The sequence below is a fragment of the Setaria italica genome, chromosome II (assembly GCF_000263155.2).
Source record: "Setaria italica strain Yugu1 chromosome II, Setaria_italica_v2.0, whole genome shotgun sequence".
NCBI lineage: Eukaryota > Viridiplantae > Streptophyta > Magnoliopsida > Poales > Poaceae > Setaria > Setaria italica.
The window spans coordinates 30406574-30421356 of record NC_028451.1 but is presented as its reverse complement, the minus strand read 5'-3'; the positions used below and the strand labels follow the sequence as shown (position 1 = coordinate 30421356).

Here is a 14783-nt window from a genome sequence, read left to right as displayed (position 1 = left end):
TCAAGTGACCAGCAGGAGAGCACACATCCAATTCTTCTACGCGGTGCTCCATAGGCCTGCCACTGGGAGGGTAAGGTACGGGCAAACTCATTCTTATTCACACTTAAATCCAAATAATTATTATCCACTTCTTATCCTCCTCAATCCCACCCATATTCAATGGATAATTAACTTTGTGCTACATATATATATATATATATATATATATATATATATATATATATACATGCATATCCAATTGATTAATTGTACCTTCCTATTTCTAATGGGTATATAACTTTCTACCCATACCCTCCACATTTGAAGTGGGTGTCGATTTGAGGAGGGTATGGATACCCAGTGGCAGGCCTAACACTCCAGGTGTGCATTGGCGCATGTCAGCCAAGAACTGGACAAATTAAAGGACATTAATTGCTAGTGGGCAGTGGTGGTGGACACTGTTTGGAATAAATTTCTCAAATTGAGCGCAATTTGTGCATGCCGTATTATAATTTCAAGGTCTTTTATAACTATCTACGGACTCAGAAAATTGATTTCCCTTAAATATAACAGATAGTCAAAAACCTCATAGACTCTTAGTAGATCTAGATCTAGTAGTACTTTGATTTTTTTTTTAGATAAAGGAAATAAGTAGTAGTAGTAGTACTTCGATATAACCATCATATTCTTGATGACAGGAAAGAGCAAGGTCGCCTATGTCGGCATGGAACTCTAAGAAACAATTTAGATGTGCAAGTCAAATGTGCCACGGTTATCATGTCGCCCGATGGATAAGATTCAGATCCCCATTTGAATCACACTGGATGGAGTTCATATTCAGATGTATTGATCTTATTTTTGGTAGGCATAAGCTGTGCCGCCCTCTACTCCCAAGCGCAACGCCTGGCTGGATATACATTCAAAAGGGACAACTCATGAGATGAACGAGGGCGTAAATTCGTCTGCATTTCATGCGTTAATTATTTTTGACAGGTGTTTCTGCAGTTCTTGCATTAAGGTCATCTGCCATGCGTACTATATATAAACTGCTTTACACAGTAGTGATGTCCCGTAAAACTTCCGGAAACGCAACCACCTATTACACTGAACAGCTAACTTGCAGTTGCACGCCCATATTTCTTTCCACGTGGTTTTGCTCACATCAGGTATGCCAGAGCACACGCCCAACAGAGCTTCATATCACCTTATGCACAAAACCAGGCTGGTTTGTCCAAACCTTCACGATGCCCCCAACAGCTCCTTGATGTCATATCCTTGCAGCTGATGCAGTAGAAAAAACACTGTCAATTGCGTACCTCTTACACCCCATAATGTGCCAGAGCACTCCCACTTAAAAGAACAAATAGAAAGATATTTTGGTAACAGAAAAATGGCTGTTCCTACTCTTGTGCAATTCTATGCATGATAGCTAACTTATGATTTCGAGAATGTTCACCAATAAAGAGTTTACTGACTGGTAGCCTGATACAGACGACGAGGCATACCTGAAGAAAGGTGAGCAGTAATATTACTCCCGAGTTCCAAAATGCGTGTATTGTGATAGGAGTTAGAAGATTGCGGGTTTGAGCATACGAAAACCCCAGTGCAACACCTGCAGAACAATGAACAAGGTTGCTAAATAACAATGGCGGGCCAAAAAGCAAAAAAAAAACATTCAAACAAATTAGCAACTCCAGTATTAACAACTAATGTATATGCCAATAGTTGTGACTGTGCATAGTTGTAGTCATCGGATCTAAACTCATTTAGGTGTTTCATATTGTGCCTGCCGGTTGTGTGTTTGGCTACGATTTGCAGCTATGGCTCTCACATCTCAGACATCCGTGCAGCCAGTTTTTAATTCCTTTCTTCCAAATACAGGCCATAAATATGACATGCCGCACAAACGATGGCATGCCAAAACTTATACGAACAAATTACCAATTCCTGTAATTGGCAATGGTTGAATATGCCAATGGTTGTGATTGTGTATGGTTGTGGATGTGATTTAATCGTATTTAGGTGTTGCATACTGTGCCTGCCTGTTGTGTTTTTTCCCACAGTTTGCAGCTGTGGCTGCCATGTATCCTAAACCAAATATTAACTTTTTTCATCCAAGAAAAATCCATAGATATGACATATCGCGAAATGGCAACAATGATGTAACAAGCCAATGCAGGATATGTCCAAATTGGTTACCAACTAATATGTTTGTCATTCGTATCATTTTCTATTTTAGTAAAATCTGAACAGAGAATTACCAAGTATAAACAGCTGTGGAAATTGTCCAGGAGTCAGATGAGCAAGGGCAAATACAGCAGCACTGACAAGTACACAAACTGGAGTCGGAAACCTGTACCCAGAGAAAACTGTTGAATATCTCAACATGAAAAATTGCGAGTTGTAATGCACCAACTTTCTACATGCAAGAAGGAGAAAAAAATGCTACGACAAAGAGAAAACAAGATTTGGAATTTTACCACTTAGTCAAGGACACCATTAGAAATCCTCGAAACAAAGTCTCCTCCAGAAGTGGTGCTAAAACTCCAGTAATTCCCACCAAAAAGGCAGTGCTAGCAACACAACAGAAAGTTGGAAACAAGATCAAGTTTAGGTTGCCCGATTAGAGGCAGGAACTCACTAAAATACAAAAGCAAGATAGATGATTACCTGGTAGTGGATGAGCCAATCAGGGGCAACAAAAGAACTAGCGAATCAGTCTGAGCCAATGAAAAGAAACAATTTTGTAAGTATTCAGCAAATTACAAGAAACACTTGGCATAGGTTACTGCTCTACATGTGCTCAGCAGTCAAAATATAAACATATTTATGCTGAAACACATTGAATTAAGAACAAGTTTTGAATGGGAATGAGGTGACAAAGAAAGTTGATAAATAATAACAAACGTGTGATAGTGAACAGGAAAGGTCTAGTTGCTAAAGCATATATTTATCTGACCTCTCTCTCAGGAGGTTCACCATTCAGATAAGTCATAGCAGCTCCGGTTAAACCAATAGAAATTATTGCTCCAAAAAGGCCAACTCCAGCCCACAAAAGCCATCCATTCTTCAGCTTGAATGGTTCTTTAATATCTGAAAGTTAGGAAATTCCTGCATATATTTATACGTTTTTCCTTTGACAAAAAATTGTTGCAAAGAAACGTTCATCACAAATTAACTTTGAGAAGCAGCACGCATGAAAAAGAGGATAAATCTAGACTGTTAATTATCATTTACATGGTAACTTATGTTTCATCAAAATATCACACAACACTTCTCACTTGACAAAATAGCTTTCATGAGAAAAATGCTTTAATACTTGCATAATAAATTTATTGAGTGACCAAGATTACAAGATTGAGTCCTGACCATAACGAAATACATCATCTGGGAATGGTCGAAAAGTATTGGTGATGCCAAATATAACGCCAAGCACAACTACTGTCACGCTACTGCACAGAACAGTACAAAACGAAAATGTTAATCTTTTGGCAATTTGTGTTGCTCATTTATTGGTGGAACGTAATCAGCTTATAAGCAAAGGGAATTGAAAGGTCTTGTGCACATAAGAATAGAAAATCATATCCTACAGTTGCCCAAGAAACAATATTTCTGCCTTCTCATCTATAGTTGCCTCCAGAGCTTTAAACCCCACATATTGCAAAGCGGATTGCTCAACCAATCCTGTTAAAACAAAGCTGTCTAAAGAACACTCAGAATGCTATATTTAATGAACTCATATTGTACAATCAAACATGCTAACCTCACTGTAAATAACAAAAAGAAATAATATCTGGTGCATAAAGGTCATGGCTTACCTTACCCCACAGCCTACCATGCTGAGCACAACAGTTTGCCACTCCCATGGCACATCCCACCGCTGAAGGATTCGCCAGTTGTCTGAACTCTGCATAGGTCCAGATAATGTCACAAGCTCCACACCAGTCACGGAAAAAACATCATGAAAATAAGGAATAGCCACAATGCAAATGAGCTCCGGAATTATCCAAGATTTAACTAAGCACGCTGCAGTTATGTATTCCTGACAGTTCATTCTGGTACATTCTGCTAAACAATATATTTTCGTTGCTATTACCGGAAGGCGGAAGCTAAATTCTTCAGAGCTGCACTTTTGTATTCAGGTCAGGAGGTTATCAAGAAATGATACGGCTGAGCATCACCTTATCCGAAGGAGGGGGGCTTTCGTTGTTGGCATTATACGAGAAACACGGGAAGCCTCCGCCCCTCCTCCAGCTCCTCCCCCACCGGCCGGTCTCCGGCAACCGCAGTAACCGCTGCTGTGCTCGTGCAACTGCTATGCGGCCAGATTTTGGATAGGGAAATGGCTTCCTGTGCCTCGAGAGGAGGAGGGGTTTGGACGGGAGCGCCCGGATAAGGAGAAGCGAGAGCGGCGGCGACGACGATGAGGAGGATGCCATCGGAAACATGCCTTTCGCTCTCTGCCCACGATGGTGAAGCCTCGCGGTGAAGTATCGGCGTATCGCGGCGTCGCGGGGATAAGATGAGGGGTCTTTTGAAAATGACGTATAATCCAAGGCAAAAACTAAACAAAATTTGTACGGGTAGGCGTATTACTGAAATATCCTATAAGTCGAGGGTCCGAATCGCGAAAAAGTCATACCCTCTTCTTCCTGTACCGGCGTTTGTGTTGGCGGCGGCGGCGATGGCGACGTCGGCGAGCACGTCCGGCGAGTGGCTGAAGGGCGCCCTACAGGAGCTTCGGGAGCGTAAGGGGAGCGAGCTGGATTTCGATGCTGACCTCGTCTCGAGCCTCGTCTCCTTCTGCGAGCTCGCGTCTCCCCCCGACGCCGCCAGCTACCTCGAGGTTCGTGCGCCAGTGCCCATCCCTTAGAATGACGCGTGTATTGAGCGCTTACTCTGCAGTGGCCCTTCAGATTCTGATCGGAGTTTATCTTGTGCGCTCGCGCCTGGCGCGGCGGCTTGATCTGATCGCCGGCCAGTGTGTTATTATCGGATTAGGGTCTGCGAGATTTGATTTCGGTGAAAATTGTCAGTTCTTAATAACACGATCGCCGGCCTGTTCTGATTGTATGGGTGTTTGCTGCTGTGCGTCGCTACCAAATTGCCGTGCTGTTGGGGTTTGGATTTCTGTGGGATTTCGTTGCAAGGAGAGGAGATGAATGATCCAAGTGCCTCGGCTACTAGCTTAGAAGACGCTTCATGCTACTGGGAGTCTTGTTGACTTGTTAAGTGCTTTGATGAATTGTTTCATCGTGAATGGCATTGGAGTATAACCTGATTAAGTATTGCAAGTGTGATTGAATGTCAAATCTATTGCTTAGATGTGTGTCTGCATGTTTGCCGCATCCTAAATGCTTGGGTCCGTTAGTGTCCAGCATGATTGAGCTGAAGATTATTAATTTATTTTGTATGTTCTTACAGTGATGTTAGTGTCTGTGGCACAACATGATGGAGTAACATGGTTTTGCTACTCAATTTGAATTTGGTTCAATGGATCTGCAGGATCTTTATCAAATAAGCCATCTGGTTTCTTTAAGGCTGGCATATTACTCTTTCCACTGCAATTTTCAATTGCCTTCTCTTGTTGTCGATGCAAAATCATGTTTGTCTCTTGTTTTATCGAACATGTGTATTATTCCATCAAAATCAAGGTCTCATGTGTTAGTGCATATGATGAAAACATGTTACTTTTCTTGCAAAACTGTTGCCTTGTAAGTTGCAACAGTTTGAATTTTTGTAACCTTATGTATCTCTTCCTGTTTATCTCAAAGCTGAAAGGTGAACTACATAAACTCAGCCTAAATTCCCATTAGGCCATGTTAATTGAACTAGTGTGCCCTTAGCATCTTTCTTTTCTTTCCTTTTTTTGCTGGAAACTTCTTTTCTCAGTTGGGCACTTTGCATTATGAGAAATCTCTAGTTCCATTACTTCATTTTGTTTTGGTTTATGTGCTTCATACCACTTGTTTTCACACCATTAGTATCATAACCACATTATGGACAAATGTTGAAACCACTGTACCTTAGTTGACATAAATATTTATCATGGTTTGCACTTTTTAATGGCACAGAATTTTATTGGAAAAGAAGCTGCTCAGGACATTATTCAGGAGTACTTGCGAAGGAGGGGTCACATTGGTTCCTCAAATGGAACTGAAAGCTCGCAATCATCTAACCTTCAGCCTTATGTTAAGCCATCAGCTGATGCACCGACTGCACAGACAAAGAAACAAACACGCATACAAAAAGATGCCGCATCTTCTTCTAATCAGAGTTCCAAGAGTCAACCAGAAACTGGAGAATCCCGACTTGCTTCCAAGAGAGGTCCAAAAAAGAAAGCAGCAAAGGCCATTTCCCTCGCTGAAGCAGCAAAGGGTTCCATTGTCTTCAAGCAGGGGAAACCTTGTTCATGCCAAGCACGGCAGCATAACCTTGTTAGCAACTGCTTATCATGTGGCAAGATTGTGTGTGAACAAGAGGGCGAGGGACCCTGTAGCTTCTGTGGTGCACTGGTCTTGAAGGAAGGTAGTACATATGCAGGTTTAAGTGATGTTGGACTACCTCTTTCAGAAGCAGAAGCTGCAGCTGAAGCATATGCAAAGAGGCTTGTTGACTATGACAGGAACGCTGCTGCAAGGACTAAAGTTTATGATGACCAAAGTGACTATTTTGAAATGGAAGGAAACAGTTGGCTCTCGTCAAAGGTAAAGTACATTTGATCCTTATGGTTCATACATGCTCATATTTTGATACTGTTCCATCCATTGACCTATGCTTGTGTCCATGCTAAACCTTAACAGCCACGGATATTCATACTGAGAGCTTGATCTATTGCGCAAAATGCATCTGATCCTGATATGTGAATTAATTTTTAGTATAGGATTTATTATGGCTGAGTATTCCTTTTAGGAAATTTAAATTAGTTTTGCGGAGCTGATTCTGTTTCTGTAATGAACTCATAATTATCATCTCTAACATCATATGAATTTTTAAGAACACGTAACCTCATGGATGATATGAAGAGGTTATGTATAGATATCTTAAGATGGGCATATCCAAATTGAACTGCTTCCAATGATGCTAACTTAGTTACCTATTTTTTACACTCTAGGAAAAGTCAGTCCTACAGAAGCAGCAAGAGGAAGCTCAGGAAGCAGCTGAAAACCAGAAGGGGAAAGTGGTTGTTACATTTGATTTGGTGGGCCGTAAGGTAATTACTTACTTTCTTGCATTCCTGCTGGACAGCAGCTCGTCTATGCTTGGTTGAAGTCTAGAAGCTTCAGCGGAACAGTTGGACATAGACATAATTTCACAAGTGTTTTCTGCAGGTGATTATGAACAAGGATGGAGCCACTGAGCTGGAGACAGAGCACCCAATCATGAGACCACCTGAAGAGAAGGATCAGAGCCACCGCATACAGCCCAACCCCTCAATCAGAGAGCAACCTGTGTTCATCGAAACAGGTCCAGTGAAGCCCAAAACTGACCGAGCAAGACAGAGTAAGAGACTTGCCAAGAATGGTCTGTGCCTGGAGGTAACCGGCAGGCTGCAGCATGATGACAAGGACCTGCAGAGCATTCTGAGTGGCAAGGTGAAGAAAGGTGATCACTTGGCTTACAGTTCCTTTGGTCAGGCACGCGAAGGGAACGACGTCGAATGCTCCCAAGATTTTGATTGAGATTTTACATGTGAATCATGATGCTGTAAAAAAAAATCACAAAACAGCCTGTAATATCGTCATGTTCCCCATCCAACTCATGCACGTATACCTTTTGGACCTAATTCCCAGCAAAATGCAAATGTGAGAGGATAGCACCTTTTGTCATTTCACATTGCCCTCAGGCGTCAGTTCAGCTTTTTGTCCATGGAATTTGATGTATAAGGCTTATGCTAGGCAATTTCTAGCTCCTAGTGAGTGGTGCGTGGGGGAGAAAGTTGGTTTATGTTGGAAAATATTTTAATGACATTTGTAGCGTCATGGTTAATAGGTAATATGTCACGAATTTCACTCGTGCAATGGGTGCCTCTTTTTCGTGATCTCTCAGGCCGGCCCGATAGGCGAGTTCCCTGTCGAGTGAGGCGTGGCAAATCCTATTTATCTTCGACAAGATAGGCTCCGCGCCTAGCTTCAGGACACAATACTGAAGGCATTTTCTAAGGCCGTCTCCAATAATCTGGCTTAGAGCTAGCTGAATTAATATTTTACTTGTGAAACATTGAGAAAAGAGACTAGTGTAGAGGTAAAAGATAGTCTCGAACGTTTTCTGATGTATTTCTCTCTCGCAGCATAATACTTAATGCTATGTTCTCTTCTTCGTAATGGTTGCTAACTCACGCTGTTGGAGACGCTCCAGAAGAAAAGGGAATAGAAACCGAAAAAATGGAAGAAAAAGTGAAGCTACGCTGGCCTTTTCTGTCCACTGAGCCTGTCCGCGTGGCTGGGTCATATTGGGCCTTCTTTTGCTCCCGTTTGTTGCTGGACGCGCGTGGAAGGTCTCGTGGGCCGTGGGCCTGTGTCGATCGGCTGGTGTTGGATTAAAGAAAAAGTCCATTTTACTCCCATCTGCTTAACTCTTGAATAAAGTTTTGATTCATTTTACTCCCCTAAAACTAGTCACCCTTGAACAAAGTTTTGATTCATTTTACTCCTCTAAAACTAGTCCAATCTACCCTTAATTAAATTTCTATTTTTTTATTGTGTATGAGTTAAATTTTGAGTGCGCTGATGCTTTATGGTTAAAAATTTTTCATGGTTATTTTCATATGTTAGGAATATTTAATATGAAATTGATTTTAGATATGTAAAATTGTAGAAAAAAAATTATGATAAAATTATAATGTATTTTTATAACATAGAGAATCATGTTATAAAGTCAATTGACAAAATCTAAAATTAAAATTCAATTTGTACACGAAGATAAAAAAAGAATCTAATTATGGGTAGATTAGACAAATAAAATAGTTTGGGGAGCAAAGTGAGCCTAAATTTTATTTATAAGGTTAAGTGGACAAAGTAAATAGATGAGAAAAGTAAAATAGATTTTTTTTTATGGACGGACAATAAACTTTTCCGTTGGATTGCCGCTATAGTTGGCCAGCCGGGCCGCCCGGCACGGCACTGGCACGAGCACTATCTGGCACGGCACTATATGGCACGGCACTATCTGGCACGAGTACTTAACCGTGACGTGCCGTGTAGTGCCGCCGTGCCTAACTGTCGGCACAGGCACGGCACTAACAGGCAGTTAGCGTGCCGTGCCGGGCCACAGGGCACGGCGGCACTGCAGTGCCCGTGCCGGCCCTGGCACTAAGTGTGCCTACCACAAGTCCACAATACCACTCTTTTTACACAGAATTACAAGCACAATCCAAAACTATTAAGATTCACAAGTAGTGGAGAACTTATCTTGTTGTATTCACAAATTTGTAACAAAGTCACAAGTCACAACCCAGTCACACAGTCATAGAGATAACAAAATAACATTTTATTGGGAGCTTTAGTGCAATGGCTGCCTCATTAAAAACCTATCTAGGTAAAACTCACCCTTGTGAGAAACCCTAGACAGGAAAAAAGAGTACAGCCCAGCTCCAATTATAAAGTTCATCACAGTCCATGAGTCCAGTACTTAATATTACAGTCCCATTACATAAATGATAACTAATCAAGATAAAGTTCTTCAAAAGCTTCTTCAAGTTCCTTGTCCTCCACCATGTGTTGCAGCCTTGCTTTTGCAGCCTCCCAGTCTTTGATGCAGGTGAGCATCTCCACCATGTCAGGCTTTAGCTTCCTCCGCCGCTCCTCGATGATCCTGCCAGTCATACTAAAAGTGGATTCTGAAGATATGGTTGAAACAGGAACTGTTAATATATCCTTAGCCATGGTTGACAACACTGGATATGTGAGTTTGTGTTGATGCCACCAGTTCAAGATGTTAAAATCATCATCTAAATGATTCACTGTGTCACAGTCCAAGTAAGAAACAAGTTCAGAAACATTACCACCTGAAGAACTGGCAGCATGCAAAAGGGCAGTTGCAGATGTATCTCTAGCCATGCTTAGAGTAGCAACTAGAGAATGCATGCCACCAGCAGAACCAACATCATCGTCATCATAAATTTCATCCCAAGCAGACCTTTTCTTACCAGATAGGTTAGGAGGTACAGTCCTCCTCAACCTAACACCTCCATATTTCTCCTCATACTTGTTGTAGACATCAGTAAGTCGAGCTCTAGTGCTAACCTGGTAAGCACTGTAATCTGTACTGGTAAGGGTACCCAACCTCCTGAGCACTCTATTGAAACCTTTCATTTTAGCTCTAGGGTCCAGGATGAATGCAAAAGAATAAAGCAAAGGTATGTCCCTCCAGTATTTGTTATACTTGTCTATCATAGGTTGAACCACATGTCTGATGTGAGTATCATTAGCATAATTCTTTAAGTGCATAGCAATCTTAACAAGATAATGAATCATAAGTGGAGATGTAGGATAGTACACACCAGACAATGTAACTGTAGCATCATAAAAAAGTTCAAGAAATCTTAGCACTTTTTCTGCCATAGCCCAATTATCATCAGATAAAAGCAACTGATCACCTTCAACCCTAGGATATTGAGCAACTATGAAAGTTGTGAATGGGACCTTATGAGGAAACAAATGCTTAAGCATTAGATATGTAGAATTCCACCTAACTTCCATGTCTAGCTGAAACTTTCTAGGCCTAACACCAGTGGCAATGCAATAACTTTTATATGCAGCAATTCTCTGATTAGATGAGTTTAAGAAAGATATTGCAATTCTAAACTTCTCAATCAATGGCTTAAGAGCAGTTAGAGCCTCCTTAACAATCAGATTGATAATATGGCATGCACAACGCTGATGCAAGAACAAAGAATTAATTGAATGTGCATTGTCATCCCTATCATCATCCACAACTTCAATACCAAGATATTTAGAAAGAACAGGTCTAAGCTTTTGCATGGCTGAAACATTAGATGATGCATTGTCCAAAGTAACAGCAAAAACTTTTTCAGTCAAACAATAGTCATCAAGCACAGATGCAACACGATCAGCAATATTTTGACCATTGTGTGAACAATCAATCAGCCTAAGACCAAGCACTCTCTTCTCTAGTTGCCAATCAGAGTTTATGTAGTGAGCAACAACACTGAGGTAGTCCTCTTTGGCATTACCAGACCAAATATCAGAGGTTAGACACACACAATTAACACCAGCAGATTTCACAATCTCAACAAGCTTAGCCTTGCAATCATTGAAGTATTTTAGCAGGTCTCTAGTGGTGGTTTGCCTAGATACTGCAACAAATTTAGGATTATGAGCAGTTCTAATGTAATCTTCAAATGCATAAGATTCACCCAAAGAGACAGGAACATCAAGCCTAGCAAGCAGTCTAACAAGTTGAGTACGGGCAACTATAGGATAGTACTCCCAATTACGAATACTACCATCAGGATTAAAAGAGATTTGTGACTGAGACATGTGAGTTTTCTCACACCTTCTAGGGCATCTATCCCTATGGCGGGTGAGGTGACCAGTGCCACCACTAGAGCGCCCAGAGTACTCTTTAGAGCAATGGATGCATTTAGCTCCATACCTTACCTTCTTACCGTTCACCATTTTGAATATCTTCTTGAAATCAAGCCACACGGCCGAGGTAGAGGGGCGTGAGCGCTTACCGTTGTTCTCTTCCCCGTCCCCGTCCACTGCTTGGTCATCGCATGGCTCAAGGATGATGGGAGGTTGAGCCACACGGCCGAAGAGCTCGGTGGCATCCTCGCGCATGTCATCCTCGTCATCATCTCCGGCCAACCCGCAAAGCCGTCTCTCTTGGTTTGACCCACCCTGAACCGTCTCGCCGTCGTCGGATCCGGCCATCGTCACACGCCCGCGCCCCGGTTCCTCAACGGCTACACAAAAAGAAGAGTTAGGATTAGCCGGTTAGGGATAAGGGGTCGATTGAGCAAGGGTTAGGGTTAGGGTTAGGGTTTCCTACCTTGATAGCCGGAGCACCGGAGTCGCCGGCGACGTTGACGAAGCACAGATCCAGCGAGACCGACTACGGATCCGGCGAGTTCTAATGCGGATCCGGCGAGATCGACGCGGGGCCAAGACCTGGCGAGGCCGACACGGAGATGACGAGAAGGACAACGCGAAGCGAGAATGCGAGATCAAGAATAGCCATAGGTGATAGGAGTATACATGGCCGTGCCGTGTGCAAGTGCCGGCGGAGGCCGGAGGCCACCGGAGGGGGAGGAGAAGGGCAGAAGGGAGGGGATCCGGGGAGGGAGGCAGAGAGTGAGAGAGCCGGAGAGTCGGAGAGAGAGGAGAGCGAGCGAAGAGAGAGAGAGGAGCGGCGCAAATGAGCTAGGGTTACCGTCGCCGCGTCGCGCGCCGTTGGCCTCGGCTTATATACGCGCCCCCGCCAACGGTCGGATCCAACGGTCGGATGGAGTGGGGGCGGCGGATCCGACGGCTGATAGCCGTTTGGCCGTGCCTTAAGCGGGCCGGCCCATTAAGCATGCCGTGCCCGTGCCGGCACTACGGGCCGAATTGGCGGCCCAGACACGGCACTAACGCCGTGCCGGGCCTGGCACTGGCACGATGGTTCACGGGCCGGGCCGTTTTCGGGCCGTGCTTCTTCGTGTCGTGCTCGGGCCGGCCCGTAGTGTTAGTGCCAAATGGAAATCTATAATTGCCGCGCTGCCGGAGTCACAAACTCACAACCCGCCGCCCCACTCTACGCTCTCCTCTATGGCGAAGCGAAAGCGTCCGGCGGTGGCGATGGAGGAGGAGGGGAGGAACTGGGCTTCTCTCCTCCCCGACCTACTGAACCTCGTCGCGGCACGGTTACTGGCCGTCGACGTGGTGGACTACATCTCCTTCCGCGTCGTGCGCGCGCGCTGGCGCGCGTCGGCGCCCAGCCCGCGCGACCCCACCCTCCGGGACCCCTGCCTCCACCCACGCGGCTGGGTCGCGCTCTGCGACGGCGACGGCGTGCGCCCGGCGAACGCGTTCGAGGTCGCCTTCTTCCACGCCGCTACCGGTGGACGCCTCCGCGTCCGCCTGCCGGAGCTCCGCGGCCACCGCATCGTCGGCTTCACGGACGGCCTCCTCATCCTGATCAACAAGGAAACCACCACCGTCCGCGTCCTGCACCCCTTCATCCGCGCCGCCGTCGACCTACCACCGATCGCCGCCATCTTCAACCACATGGTCAAGGACCAGCTGTCCCGCGCCTGGGGATGAGAGCTGTCGTGTGCGCGTCCCAGGCATCCGCCGATTCCATCGCCGTCGTCGCATGGTTCCCCACCGTGCCCGGGGTGGTCGTCGCCGAGCATAGCTCCCCCTGCTGGTACATCGTCTACCACAGCGTTGAGCTTGCCTCAGCCATCTCCTTCCAAGGCCGTGTCCTCAATGCTCGAAACCTTGTGTTGCTGATATCCCGAACACATTCGGCATCCCTCAGACACACAAGTTCTTCCTGGTGGAATCCGCCGTGCGCCTGATACTTGTCCTCCGCCATTTTCACTTTGACAATTTCACAGAGGGAGGGTATCGACCTTGCCAGTTTGCATTGTTTGAGGTTGACACGGTCGGGCACCGTGAGCTTACACCGGTGAGCAGCCTTGGTGACCAAGCTGTGTTCCTCAGCCGGGACCGATGCTTCTTAAGGCTACTTTGGCAGCTCAGGCCAGCCCTACCTAGGCAGCACAACTCCCACACTTAATTATCCTAGGCTTAGGCCTGGCCTGCGCATCCCTGCCCAGACCAGGAGAGAACGTCCCCCTTCCGATGTCACCGTTTGGGAGTCAAACTCTAATGGAGGACCTCCTGGTCTCTTATGCACACTATACCAAAAATAGCTCACAATTCACAAAATACCTCAAAAATACCAAAAATCAAGGAGGAAATTCAGAAAAATCAGAAAAAATAACAACTTGATAAATAAGATACAATCCAGGACTTGGGCTTCAGATGATACATGTAGTTAGACCACCATATTACGTTGCATCCAACTGGACTAAAAGAACATATGCTCTTTGTATGTTTTAAGCATCTACTTAATTAGCTACAAAACTCTGCTTTTAACTCAGCTGTTGCCGCATAATCTAATTATTGTATAAGAGATTTAGCTTATAAGCGAAGCACCTGCCGTTCAACATTCTTTCTCTATTCATGTTCTTCACTGTTCACTGATTCTGAAAAAAACAATAAACAATAGTCAGCCATCACCACCATCATGCTAAACATACATCGCAAACATAGCACAGCCAGGAAACTGTAATGTTGGAATGATTCCTTCTTCCTCTGCACATAGCCACTTCAAAACCAATGCAGTAAGCAATTGTATGTATCAATATAGGAGTTACTATACATCCTGTCAAGGTTAACTAAAGTTCAATTTAGTTAAGAAATAAAAATGCATGTTTCCTGTAAAGTTAACTAATTATATTTGACTAAGACAAACCAAAACAACTAGTAAATAAGGCATACTGGTGGTTCTAATAATCAATTCTGAATATGAACTAAGGGACCTCAACTATACATAAAGATGATGCTAGCAGCACCTTAGAAAATCATAGCTATGCTATACACATGCAGGAGAAAAAAATAATCAGGTAGTGTAACAATATCAACATAATCAAAAATTGGTCGAGCATACGAGCCAGGCAATACAGACTATAAGTAAATACAATGTTCTGAAAAATAGCTTAGTTTCAAGCTTACCAACCTTCCTCCAACATTCTTTCTCCTATTCATGTTCTTCAACACCTCACTTTT

The 14783-nt window shown here is 44.0% G+C and overlaps 2 protein-coding genes across 3 annotated transcripts; one reads left to right on the top strand and one right to left on the bottom strand.

The window, feature by feature from the left end:
* Positions 1-915: 915 nt before the first annotated feature.
* On the bottom strand, positions 916-4509 carry LOC101774793. 2 transcript variants are annotated; one of them, XM_004956747.2, is made up of 10 exons: positions 4161-4509; positions 3798-3886; positions 3570-3677; positions 3349-3431; positions 2939-3072; positions 2650-2699; positions 2460-2552; positions 2241-2332; positions 1485-1591; positions 916-1260 (listed from the first exon to the last, which is right to left on the bottom strand). In XM_004956747.2, exons 1-10 carry the CDS (start codon positions 4425-4427, stop codon positions 1219-1221), a joined length of 1065 nt encoding a protein of 354 aa, XP_004956804.1. In that variant the 5' UTR covers positions 4428-4509; the 3' UTR covers positions 916-1218. The 2 variants fall into 2 exon arrangements, with proteins under 2 accessions (XP_004956804.1, XP_004956805.1); XM_004956748.2 differs by lacking the exon at positions 3570-3677 and having other exon boundaries at positions 4161-4508.
* A 99-nt stretch (positions 4510-4608) lies between these two features.
* Positions 4609-7881, top strand: LOC101774391 (activating signal cointegrator 1). Its single transcript, XM_004956746.4, has 4 exons — positions 4609-4825; positions 6054-6686; positions 7094-7192; positions 7311-7881. Exons 1-4 carry the CDS (start codon positions 4664-4666, stop codon positions 7659-7661), a joined length of 1245 nt encoding a protein of 414 aa, XP_004956803.1. The 5' UTR covers positions 4609-4663; the 3' UTR covers positions 7662-7881.
* Positions 7882-14783: the final 6902 nt, after the last annotated feature.

Coding starts and splice junctions, on each gene's coding strand:
- LOC101774793 (XM_004956747.2), bottom strand. CDS start 4,427: ATGTTTCCGATGGCATCCTCCTCATCGTCGTCGCCGCCGCTCTCGCTT. Junction 2,553..2,649: donor ATTGGCTCATCCACTACCAG/GTAATCATCTAT, acceptor TTGTGTTGCTAG/CACTGCCTTTTTGGTGGGAA. Junction 2,333..2,459: donor ATGGTGTCCTTGACTAAGTG/GTAAAATTCCAA, acceptor CTCTGGGTACAG/GTTTCCGACTCCAGTTTGTG.
- LOC101774391 (XM_004956746.4), top strand. CDS start 4,664: ATGGCGACGTCGGCGAGCACGTCCGGCGAGTGGCTGAAGGGCGCCCTA. Junction 4,826..6,053: donor ACGCCGCCAGCTACCTCGAG/GTTCGTGCGCCA, acceptor TTAATGGCACAG/AATTTTATTGGAAAAGAAGC. Junction 7,193..7,310: donor TTGATTTGGTGGGCCGTAAG/GTAATTACTTAC, acceptor TGTTTTCTGCAG/GTGATTATGAACAAGGATGG.